The sequence below is a fragment of the Ammospiza nelsoni genome, chromosome 21, assembly GCF_027579445.1.
Source record: "Ammospiza nelsoni isolate bAmmNel1 chromosome 21, bAmmNel1.pri, whole genome shotgun sequence".
In the NCBI taxonomy this organism is placed as follows: domain Eukaryota; kingdom Metazoa; phylum Chordata; class Aves; order Passeriformes; family Passerellidae; genus Ammospiza; species Ammospiza nelsoni.
Genome location: NC_080653.1, coordinates 9,497,551 through 9,514,134, shown reverse-complemented (window position 1 = coordinate 9,514,134; position 16,584 = coordinate 9,497,551). Strand labels below are relative to the sequence as shown.

The 16,584-nt window shown below is 43.2% G+C and overlaps 1 protein-coding gene across 1 annotated transcript in view; it reads right to left on the bottom strand.

The window, feature by feature from the left end:
• Positions 1–49: 49 nt before the first annotated feature.
• Positions 50–16,584, bottom strand: part of MED13 (mediator complex subunit 13) — a 54,396-nt gene continuing 37,861 nt past the window's right edge. The window contains exons 12-30 of the mRNA XM_059486770.1: positions 16,463–16,584; positions 15,237–15,327; positions 14,847–15,061; positions 14,243–14,439; positions 12,148–13,064; positions 10,607–10,774; positions 9,106–9,329; positions 8,416–8,605; positions 7,474–7,939; positions 6,638–6,857; positions 5,883–6,074; positions 5,530–5,753; positions 4,950–5,092; positions 4,669–4,827; positions 4,392–4,577; positions 3,663–3,811; positions 3,271–3,444; positions 2,109–2,209; positions 50–1,446 (exon numbers count right to left, since the gene is read on the bottom strand). Coding sequence (XP_059342753.1) covers positions 1,314–1,446; positions 2,109–2,209; positions 3,271–3,444; positions 3,663–3,811; positions 4,392–4,577; positions 4,669–4,827; positions 4,950–5,092; positions 5,530–5,753; positions 5,883–6,074; positions 6,638–6,857; positions 7,474–7,939; positions 8,416–8,605; positions 9,106–9,329; positions 10,607–10,774; positions 12,148–13,064; positions 14,243–14,439; positions 14,847–15,061; positions 15,237–15,327; positions 16,463–16,584 — 4,271 coding nt within the window. The 3' untranslated portion in view covers positions 50–1,313. The remainder of the gene's footprint in view (positions 1,447–2,108; positions 2,210–3,270; positions 3,445–3,662; positions 3,812–4,391; positions 4,578–4,668; positions 4,828–4,949; positions 5,093–5,529; positions 5,754–5,882; positions 6,075–6,637; positions 6,858–7,473; positions 7,940–8,415; positions 8,606–9,105; positions 9,330–10,606; positions 10,775–12,147; positions 13,065–14,242; positions 14,440–14,846; positions 15,062–15,236; positions 15,328–16,462) is intronic.

The following is a 16,584-nucleotide window of genomic DNA, read 5'->3' as shown; positions in this document are numbered from 1 at the left end:
TGGGACCTTCACCACAGTGCCAAAAATACATGGAAAAGGAAAATGTTCAGGGTTTCGTGCTGTTTTTTTACTAGTGGAATAAAATCTGAATACCAGAATTCACTGAGAATCTATATACACCACATTTTAGTTAAACACACACCAATCTTAAAGTCAAGATTGACTATTTTTGCATTTGTAAAATGGCTAGAGCTGGGCTAAATCTCAGCCTGGCAGGAGACTTTGGATAAGGTCAGAGTTTTCTGTGTGTTCTGCCTCAGATTGGCATTTTATCACAAAAGTGGAAGCAAACAATGCAGTGAGCACAGTGCCAAGAATATCCAGGGAGCAACAATGCACAAGAGATGTTCTTGTGATATTAAAACTCGTGTCCTGGAAGTGGATCTGAGAATCTAGCCACAGCCCTGAACCATAACACAAACTTCAACTGAAGAGTTTATTCATGTTATTCTCACTACAAGTTAAACCACCTACAATATCACTTATATATTGCCATTGTTACTCTGGAAAGGTGTGATATAAAATGCTGTAAGACCCGGTACCTTTTCAATTTATATAAACACAGTGAACTTCATTACTGTACATGTACTCTGCAACTACAGCTTAGCTGTAAATCCCCCACACACAATGGTATGGACATTAACCCCTCTATCCCCATTAAACTGTACATCAAGACAATACAAATTTACTGTCCCCACCCACCCCTTACAAAAAAATAATACTCTAAAAGCAACCTACTGCAACTTTTAATTAAGACGATTACATATATTTTAGACCAATTGCTTTAAAGCAAGAAGGCAGTATAAACCTTCTAGGAAAATTTTTATAAAAGAGGTTAAGAAATATAAGACAATTTATACATTTAAAAACTTACAATAAATAAGAGATGCAGGCATTTTTGAATACTAAGTACTATAATCCAATACAAGAACATCTTGATGTTCTGAAGCCATAGGTTGAAACTTAATTGTTCCTCGTGTTTCTTCTCATCTCCATGCTTTTAAAATTCATTAACCATGACTGGGTACTATGGCTCATTACTCTTCACAAATACTGTGGCTGGGGAAAATGGTTAATTTTGCTACTAAAAATGTTATAATACACTTTCTGATCATCATTCTGAAGCGTCCCCCATAGTCAGTGACTCAAGGACAGCAAAGTGGGTGCCCCTCTCACAAGTCAGAACAATATTTGCTGGAAGTAACAAGATTCATACCCCATCACAAACATCTTGCACTGAGAAGAATTATAACTTAGTCCTGCAGTGAAATATCCCTTTTCCTCATTTTTGTCTTGCAAAATTCAGATGAAGATCACAGCATATTCATGATAAAGTTATACAACTGATTCAGCACCACAAAATGAATTGGGAGACATGACCGTCTGTCCTGGGTTGCAGGATCACAGGTTAGCCAGGAGAGTGCATTGTACTGTTCCAGAACAAACCTGAAAAACAAACAGCCTTCTGTCAGGCCAGCACATTTTCTCACCAGGATTTTACAGCCCTAATTTACTAGAATCCAGCTTCTTTGGCATCAAAAACATAAAATAGGTTTGCCAACACTCAGAAATTATATGTCTTCCAAATTATTACAGCAGTTCAAAGCTAAACTTGCTTTTGGTGGAAAATTGTCATTGTAATTGTCTATTCTCAGTTCATACCAAGAGGTTCACATTGAAAAAAAAAAAAAAAAAAAAACCGAAAAGGAAAAGTAATGTGATGTTTTCTCAATTAGCATCCCATGTTTGCATGGGTCTGGGCTCCTGTTCTTCAGCACTTCAGATTTTCCACAAGATTGCTGTGCAATATTCTGGCTTAACTATTTCTGTCTTTCCTGCTAGACTCAAACTCTCCTCTAGTTTGAGGAATTCATTGTTTTTCAAACATTTTCAAAGACTGGTTATTTAAAGAAAGGTTCAGAGATGTTTGGTTTTTATTCCACTGTTCTGTGGAATAAAACTTCAAGCACAGCAATTTATCTGCACTAAGGATATCAGCTTCACAAAGAAAAAATAAAAAACAGCAGGAAAAACAAACATGCAGCTTCACTGCAGCAGCATTAAAAATGAATTGCACAATATTTCTGCAGGTGATCAATGATAAATACCTGAGCACATCAGAAGTTTGATTAGAATCAAGTGGATGGGAGTGTTTACTGTGGAGTAGCTCGTCTGATTGCACTGAAGGCACGTGGAGGTGCAAAGAGGCCTGAGGAAGGAAGAAGGAAGCCAGAAGTTACTGCCTGATCAGCTACACCACATTTCCTTCCCCCATGTTGTTGTAGCTTGCAGGCACCTTCTCTGTCTGACACACAAGCCAAAACAAATTTTATCCTCAAGCCATCCACAAGTTCAGGAATTCTCAGAATATTTCTATTCTCTCACACAGATCTCTGCTAAAAGCTACTAGCACTACAGTGCTAGTAGTGAAATATATATATGGGGTGTTTTTAAATCCCTTTTCTACCTTAAGTGATTATTAAAAACTCAACTCAAGTGGCCCAAGATGTTTAATAACACACAGACTTGGAAGTTCAGCTGCTTTCTATAGGCCTGGTCTATTTATATTTCATATCTAGAGCTGCTTAGAGTAAATAATAAATCCTCTCTTCAAAATAATATCCTATAGCAAAGCCACAGCTGAGCTTAGGCCAAGAGGAGCTGCTAATCCAGACACAAACAAGGCTGCAGAAGATCTATCTGGATCATCAGGAAACAAAGCACAGTATCAGAGATGCTGATTTGTTCATACAGAAAGTTTCTCTCTATACCAATGTACGGCCTTAAATGTGCCAAGTGTGTCTTGATTGTGCCATAAGGAGATAAGGGGCTCAGACAACACCCAGACAGATGTACAGTGCAAAGCCAACATGGAAAAACAGTTTTTATGCTTTGTGCAATCCAGAAAGATTCATTTATTCCTTATTTTACCCAGGGCAACTGAGTTACTATACTGTGTTTATGTACCTCCCTCTCTACCACCAGCCCCCACAGGAGCCCAGCCTCAGCCCAGCTCTGTCCAGGAACTCAACCTGTTCTTACAAAACCCTGGAGCATAAAGCCAGTGGGAAAAAAGAGTCCAGACTACCAGGAAGAAACCATGAGCAAGGCAGAACCTTCCCAACAGCCAGATCTCAAAAACTGAATCCACCTGGCCTCTCCTGAAGCAAGAGCAGAGCCATCCCCAGAGACATGCACTGACTTTGGTTAAACCAGAACAGTTTTCACCCCCAGACCCTCAGGCTGCTCAAATCTCTGCCAGGACAGTACCTTAAGAAACAAGGGACACTGATTTTGTGCTTGAGGACACGCTGACCAAAACCAGTCAGGCAATGGACCTGCTTTGGCAGTTGACACAAAATAACCGAGAGCCAGTGGCTGCTGCAGGATATTTGTTACTTCATCGTGAGATTCTGTGGAAAGCAATCGATCTGTGCCTTGACCCTGCAACACAACAGGCAAAGGTTCAGAGTAGGAGAGCACAAATTTAATAGAAATTTTCTGTAGCTTTTGAAACACAAAGCATTTAGAAATATCCAAGCATGACATGACAATCCAATATCCAGGTGATCTAAAAGCTTTCATTCCACAAAAGGAAATTACCAGATGGAGAAAAACCAGACAGAACACACACACAAAACTGTATTTACTCCAATAGTTACCTTGCCCATATCACCTCCATGGGGGTAGTGGGACCCTGGAGAATGCACAGGGGATCCACCAGGAGATGCAGGAAGAATATTTATAATATCAGGATCAAGATCATCTCCAGTGTCTAACAAGTCAAAGATTCCCATTCCATCTGCTCCATCTTGGAAAAAAAAAACAAGACCAGTGAATTCCTACAATTTCACCATGTGCAGGATATGACAATACATTCAGAAATAAAGGGATTTTCCATAGAAATGGAAATGGTTCCTTGTGACAGTGTTCACAGGGGTCCAAGGAGGAGGGAAGAGATGAGGATCTGACTTTATGTTTCAGAAGGCTGATATATTATTTTATGATATATATTTCATTAAAACTATACTAAAAGAATAGAAGAAAGGATTTCATCAGAAGGCTAGCTAAAAATAGAAAAAAAAGGAATGAATAACAAAGGCTTGTGTGTCTCAGACAGAGAGTCTGAGCCAGCTGACTGTGACTGGCCCTTGATTAGAAACAACCACATGAGAGCAATCACAGATGCACCTGTTGCATTCCACAGCAGCAGATAATCAATGTTTACATTTTGTTCCTGAGGCCTCTCAGCTTCTCAGGAGGAAGAATCCTAAGGAAAGGATTTTTCAGAAAATATCATGGCTACAGTTCCTTAGAATGAACAGTTTATTCTCATGATAGGGACAGTGATGAGGGGTTTTTAGAAGGTGAGAACAAATGCAAGTACAAACCATTGTTTGTGTTAAAGGCCAGATCCAGGTTCTCAGTGGTGTAGGTGGATGATGCCACCTGCACGGAGGCAGAGGTGGGGAACACCAGGATGTGGGTGCAGGACGTGTCCTGGGGCGTGTTCAGCTGGGATGTTTGCATGTTCAGCGTGGTGCTGCGCCCGAACACCGAGCCCGTGGACACGGAATCTGTGCGGGAGAAACCAAACATTCCCTCAGTTTAACAAAGCCTGAGCTGTGAGTTCTTGTGCTTTTTAAAAAAAGAGAGCTTCCCAAATACCTGGCATAATAATGAAGGATCCCTGGGGTTCCATGGCCACCAAGCAAGCACTGAGAATGCTGGGGGAGTCTGCAGCAGAGATCCCACACATCCTGCACATGTCCTTCAGCCGCTTGCTCAGGGACTGCAGGTTCCGGCGGCTCAGCAAACAGCTCCAGTCTGCGGGAGGAAATCTCACTTGTGAGGTTCTCTTCCAGAAACAGGGATGGACACATTTGATACTACTGAAATATTAAAGCTTTAAATCAAGCTTTAGACTCTAAAAAAAATCCTGCTGTTACCTTTTAATTCCCCATGTCCTATTCTTCCCAAGCGGCCTATGACAACTCTCCATGGCAGAGAGCTCATCTGCACCAGTCCCAGGCACCATTCCCAGAGTTTCTGGAGACCAAGTCTGCGGGCAGAACCCTTTTTCCTACGAGCTCTAGAAGAAAGAAAGAAGGGAAAACAAAGTTAAATCTGCAACAAGTTTTTAATGCCATGTTTAGAACATTTTTGTATTAACCTGAACATTCACCAGAGTGTTGGTATTGCAGTCCATCAGCTGCAGCTTCAGGGGGTTTGGGATTTTTAAATTAATCACATTCTAAAACTGACATTAACAGCCAGTAAGTGAGATGGAGAAGTAGGAACACACACAGTAACACTCAATAATCACATGAAACTAAACTGTGCTCTTCTAGAAATTTAACTCAAAATTATATGCACATAATAGGGAATATATTCATCTGCTGTAGCCACTTTTGCAGCACAGCAAGTCTACAAAAGTCAGTTATTCTTACAGTACCAAACCCAATGTAATTCTTCAGGGGAATGAGAGAAAATACACTTGCTAAAAATGAATTAAAGTTTGGTTCTTACCTGTTTGGTACATCAATATTAATTATGCAAGTTTCTAACTGCTCTCCATAGAGGTCTGTACAGGATGCAAGCAGCCACCTCTGATCATGAGACAAACAGTAGCCCACAAAAAGCACATTATACTTCTGGCCAGCTTCTCCAAAGGTTTCTCCCAGCTCTGTTTGCTTGTCCTTCACTGGAGCCAGTATAAAAGGAGGGGTGTAGAGTCGAATACACTCAGGTCTCTAGAAAGATGACAGAGCAGACAATGAAGTTTGGGTAAGAAATTATTCCCAACATAAAAGATGGCTGGTTGATAAGCAGGGACCTTCCTCTGATCTGGATAATCCCACCATCTCATGAACAATACTCACATCAGGGCTCCTCAGAGCAGTTTCCATGGCTAACCCTGGCCCAAAGCCAGTTAAGGTTTTCACGTTGGTGGAAGTTGGGAGAGGTCTCCGGCACTGAGTGAAAGCTGAAAATGCCAAAGATTTCAAATGCTGAGTGTAAATCTGCCGGTCCTCGTGCTTCACAGGCTGCAGCAGGTACTGACATGGGACAATCTGGAACACAGGAGACGAGAAAAAAATAAATCATTGTCTTATCAACAGATTAAATGGCTTCTGACACAGTATTTGGTACATTGCTTTTTGAATTTTACTTTGCAGTCAAATTTCTTCTAATTCTTCCAAAGCCCTGTGGGACTTCAAGAAATTATTCCCAATGGAATTTTCTTCAGAGGAAGAAATAATTTGTTTAGAAGAGAATCTTAATGATTCCTCCAAAAATCTGCCCTATGTTAACGGGTCCTGCAGCTGGAGGAGCTCTGCCTGCAGCCCAGCAGGGTCAGGCTGCAGGTTCCAGTACAGGAGCAGCAGCTTTCCCACACCTCACTCATTACTCACTACATTTCCTCTGAGCTAAAACTGATGAGTTTGGAATGTACAACAGGATTCAGCTTTGGTTAACAGCACCCAAACTGCTCTAAAAGCTATAACCTGCTGGTTTAACAGCTGGAGAACTGTAAGTAATGTTTGTGAAGGAAATGAAACTTTCACCTGGAGGGTGTTACTGCCCCCAAACCCAGCCAAAGCCAGGGATACCCTGTTTGTTTCTGTTGGCTCACCTGCACAGAAATGATGTTCTTGATGTGGGGAGGAAGAACCTGAACCATCTCCAGGAAGCAGCGCAGAAGTCCAAGTGTCCACAAACTGGATGAGCTGCTGTTCTCATCCTTTTTTTCATATGTGAAAGGATCAATTATGTAAACTACAATTGCAGGTGGATAGGTGATAGCATGTGAATCTCCATCTGTGGGGACTCCGACTTTATCACGATCCATAGTGCTGGGAATGAAATTTTGAAACCAGTTACAAACAGCTGAGTTTTGTAAAGATTAGGTTTTACTTCAAAACTAAATCAAATTGTCTATTTTTAATCTGAATGAGTCAACTGTGGTGTAAGAAACAGTCTTTTTATGTCATTTTTGTATAGGAGCTTATCAGTAACTCTGAATCCCTTTTCTTTCCTTTAGCCTCCTTTATTACAGCAGCTCAACAGCTCAACTATTGCTTAACTGGGGAACAAGAATATCTACAGTAAGAGCTGTCTTCACCACTCTAACTTTGATTACAGAAAATAGAACTCTAAGATGGTGCCAATTATCTATCTCCCCCTCCTTCCCCAGCCCTTTAAAATATTGAAGTGAGTAGTTTGGTGAATTTCCTGTCTTTAGAGAGAGAAGAAAAAAAGGAAGTTTATTTTTGCACCAGAGCAGACACTGAGATGTAATTAGAACTGCAGCTACAACTGGAACCAAAAGGTTCAGCTCCACCACAAGTGAACTCTCCAATCTCCCTTAAAAGCAGCTTGGTGAAAATAAATACAGGGTTTTATTGAAGGGGTAAAAGTTCACGTTAGCTGAGCTGATTTTTAGCTGAAGGTGTGGTTGCAGGTCCCTACCTTTCAGAAACCTCTGGATGGGGCTGTGCAGGTGCTGCAGCCGTGTCTCCAGACATCCCTGCTGGTTGCAGTGTTGGCTGTTGCTGCTGCCCCCCAGTTTGCCCGTTGGGGACCGGCGCAGCCTGGGCGGGCAGGGAGGCAGGAGTGGTGCTGTTCATATTGCTGAAGGGTGGGAATGAGGAAGGCTTGCTCGTTGGAATGCCACTGGCCAGGCTGGCAGAGGAGGAGGAGGGGGCAGTGGTGGTCAGGGTGGAGTTGGCTGTGGTGGCTGCAGAGGACATGGCACTGCTGGAGGTCACTGGGATGGTGCTGCTGCTGGGAGCTGTGGGAGCTGATGATGGAGTGTTGGGATTGGCAGCAGGGGCTGGCACTGGGGGCAGAGCAGAGCCTGCCTGGCTGGAGGGAGGGACCAGGTTGGTTTGGGAAAGTAGAGAATTGTCCAAAGGCTGAGAAGCAAGATAAGGACCTAAAACCAGGGGGAAAAAAAGCATAAATTTTATAATGCAGCTGTTTTGATGGTTATGTCACCTATGGAAGTCTACAGTTGTAACAAAATAGAGCAAACTTTAAGCATACATTTTACCTCTCAAATTAAAAAACCTCTATTAAATTTTCAAATTCTAATATTTTCATAAGAGCCTTCCAGAAAGATCAAGAAATCTCTTTTTAATATAACTTTTTTCCAGGTGTGTTGAATTGCTGGAAATCACTGCTACAGAATCCAAGTCAGCAGTACAAGAAGACAACTGAAGTCTCCATCAGGCAGCCACTGCCATTCCCTAAAGGCACTGCTGAATGGTAAGAGGCCATTTTTGCACATATTCAAATATAGTTTAAAACCAGAAAACTCCCCTAATCAGTAAGACAGTAACGATTCCTTCTTCTCTATGGCAAAGGAGTAAGTGCAATTGTATGAAATAAGGAACATTAAAAAGGTCATACCCAGCTCGTATCTGCACACTTGAGCGTAGAGTTTGAGTTTGGAGAACGCATCGTTGTTGGCATTGGCTGTCTGGGAGAACCACTCTGTGACCAACTTCTCTGACAGCTTCTTGGAGGCTGTAGGGCCAACCCTCATGATCCCATCAGGCAGTAACTTACAGATAGGTCTGTGCTGACCAAGCCTGCAGGACTGCAAAGGTAAAAAAACCCTTAAAAGCTGCTAAATATCACACAAATTATCTATCATAGAAAGGCAGAGAACTCCCAGTTTATTTACAATATTCCAAGGTAACATTTTAACTCTAGAATCCCACCAGTAGCAAATGTTGAATGGTGATTTTATGGGTTACTGTCAGCGTTTTCCTAAATACAAGAAAACCAGGTTGATAATAATCGACTCTAATCTTCATTCAACCCAAGCATGTAATTAATTAATTAAATGGAGGTAACACTACGGCAATGCAGAGCTTTGCCACCGGGTGGCGTTTATCGCATGGGAACAAGGAGCAGCACGAGCAGCCCTTATCTTCCAAGTGCCCATTCCTAAAATCCCTCGGAGCAGCTTTCCCAGATAGCATTCTGAGCAGGCGCCGCTATCAGCCCCGACAAGCCTGATAAGTCCTTACGAGCACGTATTAGAAACAGCCTTTCCCAAATCCATTTCAGTGCAAACTGCCACAAACCCTGTACCTCGTATATTGCAGTGAGATCCCTAAAGAAGCTTTTGGCCCCGTTGAGCAGAGCCTCGTTCTCCGGGCACACCACGACGTAGGCGACGTCTCGCTGCGAGCCGTACGGCTCCAGCATCAGCCTCTCCCAGTAGGGCAATGCAAACGGAGACAGCACCAGGAAATCGTAATCGTATCCCAACAAAAATGTTGGGATTGGCAGTGGTTCTGGGGACTCGTCAGTTCCTGGAAAAGCAAGGCATGTTTTTAAGCAGAAAGCTTAAAATTAACTTCAAGGAAACATGAATAAAACGGCCTCTGGTGTTCCCAGCATCTCACAGGAAGGAGCACTGGCTATCAATGGAATAGTTCTCATTTTACAGATCCAAAGTACAGGATCCAACCCTCTGCAAAAAACCCATCAGCTGACTGATGTGTTTTTATTTGAAATATCTCAGGGCCTCAGGAAGAAGTTCCACAGTGTTTTATATTTCCATCAGTACACAGGCAATCAGGAACAGTTCTGCCCTGTCCAGGAAGCCTTTGCCCACAGAGCCAAAGCAATCAGAGACCAAAGACAAGGAAAAAAATGTAAATATTCTAAGCAGATGGGTAAAGGGCCAGACAAGGAAACAAACTTAAGAACATGTAAATGTATAATTGCCATGTTCTAAATATAGCTACAAAAGATCTGCTGGTGAAAGGTCACTCTCGTAACACAGTGGTGAATCAATCTCATATGCTAATGAAGTCATTAAATCATGAGTGCACAAAATTCACCTTCTATCTGTAAATGCATCACATGTTGGCCACTCCAAACATTTATAAGAGACAAGATACTGAATAACCCTGGATCTTGAGCACAGTTCTGACAGTGCTCAGTGAGCAATAAAGCACACTATCTCAAGCATTTCAAAATCAGTATTTTTAACTCCCTATGTTTAGTTATTAAAATGGGGTGAATTGAAAAATTTTGAGTATAAAACCTGAGCAGTTACTCTGTTTTTAACACCAAACCCATCTTTGCAATGTCAGTCCCTCACTGGGTGAAGTGTCAGGTGTACATAAACAGTGCAACCGAAGCTGTAAATTTTAAATGCACATCTTTAATTCATTGCCTGTTTTAAGGAATATAAATATTTTCTCTTTTCTGAAGAAAAGAATTCTCCTCTGTCTAATAAGCTCTCGTTAGTTTAAAGAAAGGTCAAGTGCTGTTCAGAATTCCAACAGGCTGAGCAGCAGCGGTTTGTGGGGAAGGAAGGAGGGAAGGAAGGAGGGAAGGAAAGGAAAGGAAAGGAAAGGAAAGGAAAGGAAAGGAAAGGAAAGGAAAGGAAAGGAAAGGAAAGGAAAGGAAAGGAAAGGAAAGGAAAGGAAAGGAAAGGAAAGGAAAGGAAAGGAAAGGAAAGGAAAGGAAAGGAAAGGAAAGGAAAGGAAAGGAAAGGAAAGGAAAGGAAAGGAAAGGAAAGGAAAGAGGAAAGGAAAGGAAGGAGGTTGCAGGGAGCAGGATTCCATGCAGCCCTTACCATAGGAGCCTCTCCCAGCCATTTTGTGGAACTGCTGCCAGGTGAGGGGTCCCTGCACGCCCCAGGACCGCACCGTGCGCTTCTTCTGGATGGCGTCCTGCAGCACGGGCTGCAGCGAGAGCAGCATGCGCAGGATGTCCTGGGAGCACTGCATGCTCACATCCACCACTGCAGGGACACAAACGCGTCAGGGCAGCTGCACAAACAACAGCCAGCAGCACAAACCACCTCCACTGCCAACAGCTCTTGTATAAAACACCTGCAGGCACCCAGAGGCTGGGATACATAAAGTGGAGCACAAGCAGATTTACAGTTCTCCCTCTTCCCCTGACAAAATACACAAATGGATTTCTTTCTTAATTTTGTTTTTTTCTCTAGAGTTTTTCCCATTGAAAGGCTCCCATCTTATGAGTTAAGCTAAGGGAAAACACCCTAAAATAAAAACAAAACAAACAAAAACAAGCCAAAACCCCAAACATGTTGTAGAAGCCTGGAACTCCTGGATTGCCCCTCCCAAATAAAGCAGATTTGCAGGCTGCCACCCAGTGCTCATTTCACAGAAGTCAAGGGAAGCCTCAAGCAGACTCAGCCCATTTCATCCAGTGCCACCACTGGGCCATTTCAGGTACAAGGCTTTAGAATGAAAAGCTGACACAAAATTTGGCATGGCTACTATTTCCAAGTCCTCTCTTTTAAAGTATCTCTACATCTTTTTATCCCAAACATCAGTCACAGTACACAGAGTCTTTTCCTGTGTGCCTGAAAACATCAATTTATTTACAGTCTGGGCTTTCCAAGTTAATCCCCCAGCAAGGCACAGGAACCTGGCTGTGTTCTCCCAGGATTCCTCCTCATCTTCACTTACAACTATGAACTGCAGCTACCTGTAATTCATAACTTTATCTTTCATCCTGTTAAGAGTTGCCACTTGAAATTCTATTAGAGAACAGTAAGCAAATACACACAGTGAAGGTATTCCAGGAGACACTGCATCATTAGTCAGGCCCTCGAAGGAAAAATCCAAGGATTTCTGGCAGACTCAACACACAGTGAAGGCTACAATAATGCTTCTTTTTGCCACATGTGCCATTAACCTACTGCCCCCCTCTCCTCCTTAAAGAAGGGGGAAAGGCAACTGAATCAGAGCTGTTGCTTAATTCTGCCACAGTGGCCTTGACAATAGGGTCACCACTCAAACCCTTCCTACAGGCATCAATCATTCCAGAGCCTCTGGAGAGCCACTCACCAAAAGCTCTTTTAAGGATAAACCTGGTGAAGTGTTGTGGACACTGACAGTGGTCTCATGCTACACTTCAGATATATATGGGGAATTTACAACTGAGAGCAGCCAAGGCCTTCCTCTGCTTGGTGATCAGCACAGGACATGGAAGGGTTGGGTATCCAACCAGAAGTCTGTACGAGCACACAGGTGGCAAAAACAGCATTCAAAATCCACAAAGGAAAACCACAAAAAAAGATCCTTCAAACACAAACCCCCAAACAGGTGGACAAGTAGAAAATAAACTGGTTTCAATATTTACCATTTCTTTTTGACCAGTGGTGCAAGCAAGTAGTTTTCACAAGTGCTTCATCAACTTTCCCTCCTGACATATTGTCCATGAACTGGCGTCCATGTTCCAAGGCTAAGTAGCAGTCATTGCAACAATCCCTTTCTTCTACACGTACCACATTGCTGACAGCACCAACTTTGGCCACGGAGTCTTGGTCTGCTGCTCCAAAGGGTGAGAACAGGTTGGTGCATTGATCCTGCAGCAACAGTATCAAGTCATCGGGCAGTTTCTCAGGCTCTTTCAGCCCCCCACTGCCGTGTTCAATGGAAGTAGCTCTGAGAGCCTCAAAGCGTTTTTCCGCTTCTTTGCCGCACTCTGTGTTTCGCCCCAGAATATCCAACTCATCTTCAAGAAACAGCCCGGAACTGTTGCCAAATTTTCTATTCATAACAGCACTGAAACCACAGGTACACCGATACTGGGCCTCTTGTGTTGGATCAGGAATGTAAACTCCAACGTCAGCACCTTTGATGTTCATATTGCAAACGCAAATGCAGCAGCTGTCGAAGTTGCAGTCCTTGAAGAGGTTCATGACGGACTCGGAGAGGATGAGGTTCACGTACAGGCTGTGTGCCTCGGGGATGGAAGGCACCGTCGCGGGCTCCACCGAGTTCAGGGGCCGGCACGTGGAGGGGGTGGAGGCGGGCGAGTACAAATCCGAGTTCTCGTATTTCACCGAGCCCTGGGCGCTCGCGGGCCCGCCGGCTCCGCGGGGCGTGCGGGGAGTCCTTGGTGTCCTGGGCGTGGGGAAGCGAGGGGTGGAGGGAGAGGGGAGGATCCCAGCCCCGCCATTGCTGGGAGGGGCACTGCTGGGGGGCATCCCAAACGGGGTGTGGGTCTGCGGCGTGTACGCAGGGCCGTACTCCTGGTCCATGGTGCTCCCGTCGCTGGCGGCAGCCGCAAGAGAAGGAAAGGCTTTAAGTACACAGCATCGTACTGGGTTTGAAGTTTAAGACTCAGATTTCTAAAGAAGGACCTTCCTAATTAATATTTGCTTTTTTTAAGCTAGTCTTTCATAATCCACAGTAAGATTTTCATTCCCCAAGGAACTTCAAGAGCGTTTGTTCTAAATGACTTTGCAGGACTCCCACTGACAGCACCATTAAAGAATCTCTCCCTGCCTCCTTTCGTCTTTTCCTCTGCACAAAGCTCCCAGGAAACAAGTGTGGTCAGAATAAATTATAAATTCTGTGGTTGTATGGAGTCTAAAGGACACCTTTTTCATTCATGTTTTATTTACATGTTGTGTTGACACACACTAAGAAAATAGACCAGGTCTATTGACAGCAGATTCAGCTGAATCCATGAGGAAAGTATCACCTAGAAAGGTTTAACGTTTTCTTTCCTAAGCACCTGAGTATCTCCAAAAACATGTAAGGCTAATGAGTCCTGGAAACATATTGCTAATGAGTAACAGAAGCAACATCAGTATTTGATCCAAGATTTAGTATTCATATAATCTTATCAAGAAATCCATAACACCTCCTTGCTGCCTAATCCCTTTTTATCAGCCACTAATGCAGAAGAGAAAAAGAAAGAAATCTTTTCCTCGAGAAGAGCTGGCAGCAAGACCATCCCTACCAAATGCAGGGTACAGAAACGTCCCCTGCAGTTCTGCTGTGACCAGGCCCAGTCACACAGCACAGGAAATGTTTCCCTACTCCCAGCACAGCTGAGTTTACTGCTACTTAAGAAAATAATTTAAGAAACAGCAGCACCACCTACTAAGCCCTTCCAGCACTGACTACACCACCGCAAAAACAAAGTCCCAAGTTTACATTTATCTTGATTGTTACCATCTTCATTACTTATTAAACCTGGACCTGCACCATTAAGCTTCCCCAAGAAACCTTTAAAGGAGACAACAAATAAAATGTATGTACAGTTAAGAAGCTCTTTTGAGAAGAGTCTCCTGCAGTAGGTTTAGCCAGAAGGACTTTTTAAAGGCTCTTGTCGGTTGTATAAACACAGCGTATACACAAATATTCCCATTACTGATTGACAAAATAAATATTTAGGGGTGGCAGAGTGAGCACATCACAAAGCTGAGCCCCCAGGGTCGTACCCATCTTTGATGAAAGGCATGGCAGGGCCTGGAGGAAGCAGATCCAGCTTTCCCACAGTCCAGCTCTGGCGGTAAATGCATTCCTCAGGCAGCTTGATGGGAGGAAGACACTGGCTGGGAAGAGTCTTCAGTGGTGCAAACATGGAACATCCCACTAAAGCTTGACAGTTCTCAGGTTTATAGACATAGGAATAATCCTGCAAGTCAGACATGGGAAAGCATTAGTGTGTAAATTAGATCACTGCAGCAATTAAATGATTCTCCAGAAAACAGGAGCGAGTTCAAGCAGCAGTTCCTTAACCCAAAATCCTGACACAGCTGCAAGGGAAAGCTGAGATGTGTGCACACAATATTCACAATACACCAAAACAAACCTCAGTGAACTGCAGTGACTGAAAGGCATTTCTGCAGCTCACTAATGCCCACTCAGGTTTTACTCTCTCTTAACGGGTCAAACATACATAGTACAAAGAATATTACCTCCCTCAAAATAACACAGGACAAGTTACAAATTGTACTTAATCTCCCCCCATTCCTATTCAGATTTAAGTCATGAACTGGTCAATAACCACAAGCATTGATCAGGGCTGTCAGCACCACCTACCTTGATTTCAGCAGGTTTGGGGCTGCAGAAACCCTCATCCACCTCGATTCTGAACTGAGCCCCCACAGTAGAGCTATTCCCTTCCAGCACTGTTCCTCCAAGTGTAGTGTCCATGCTGCCATACTCCTTATTGTTCATGTTCATTGGAGAAAACCCCATAATATGTTGTTCCAGTGAAGGGGGAGTTGGATACATTTTGTGGAGATCTGCAGTGCCTAATTTCAGATCAGAAGCAGACTTTAGAGCATGAAAACTTTCTGAAGTGTTTCCCAAGTCTCCAAATTTTGCAAAGCAAATGAAGGGTACATTTCCAAATTGCCACAACATATTAGAGTCAATGTTTACAGCTACATTCTCTTTAGGCAAAAAGAAAACACAAATAAATCTTACTTATGCATGACAGTGGGTCTAGATTTCCTGTTTTTGCCTCTTTGCAGTTGGATTTGTCATCAGTGCCGTTCACTGTTCGTTTAGATCCAGGCTAAGAAAGAAGCATTTCAGACATAAACACATGTTCATGTTTCCTGCTAACAGGAAATCTCACCTGCACATACAAAGCTGAGACATTGTATAATACTTTGAAAAATTAAAATAGCTCAGAAGCCTAAGGTTGGGCTTACACTTGTTCTTAATTCTTGGAACCCAGAGAACCTCTCCCAACAGGTCACAATGTGGTTGAAGGGAAAAACCAGTTACAAAATATCCCTCATCCTGTTAGCAGACAGCAAAAGAAGCTAAATTAGGGCTGCCCACAGTTTACCAGAACAAACCACAACACTCCTAGAGCCATATTAACATCACTGGTGCTACCACAACAACAGAAAAGACAAACACAAATCCTGCAGCAAGAAATATAGGGAAAATATCTGTCAAAAGTCAAAGAAGAAAAGATATTTTACAATCTGTAGACATCTGAACTGTTTAAAGATGGTAAGTGTTCATGTTTAAGAGCAAACACACTTCCTTTACATACTGATGACCTTTGATGGCTGTTAAGATCCTTCAGCCCTTACTCAGCTCCAGCTCCCATTAAAGTTGATGGGCATTTTGTCTGGGTAAGGGGATTTAGGATTAAACGTGGAGCAAAGCACAGTTCAGAAAAGACAACTGATTACAAATAGTATTGAAATAGAAACTAGAAAGATAATGGATTCAGACTGTAAGAGAAACTGTTCCAAGATAATAGCTGCTGCAGACAAGCAGCTTATTTGGCAGAGTGTCCAGTGTTTAAATGCCTTTTCTCTTTCAGAAGTTGCTGTTTGGTTTCAATATTACCTTGATGAAGCAGTTAACAGAGCCCAGACCACAGGAAGAGAACACACTAGCACCTGCTGAATCTGTACAACTCAAACTAAAGGTATGTTCAGGCAGCACACACTGTGGGCATTGTAAGGAAGTGAGATCAAAAGGTTGTTTGCATCTAAAATCTGCCTGCATGAGTCGAGCAGAGCAGCCCGTTTGGCACCGAGGGGCCACAGCTCCTGTTTGTGTGAATGTTCTGCAACCTCTCCTACAAACACCACAGAGAAATCAAACCCCAAACCACAGAAGGACAAGAGCTGTTCCTCGCTGGTTTTTTAGCTGGCACCTGCCAGGAGTTTTTGCACATCACTTACTGTGAGTTCATCTTCATCAGAATTGAAGAGATTGTCCAGGTCAGTGTAGGACACCACCAGGTCTGTCTCGTGGAACAGGCTGGTGGAGGCCGTGCGCGCGTGGGCAGCCAAGCGCTGGGCAT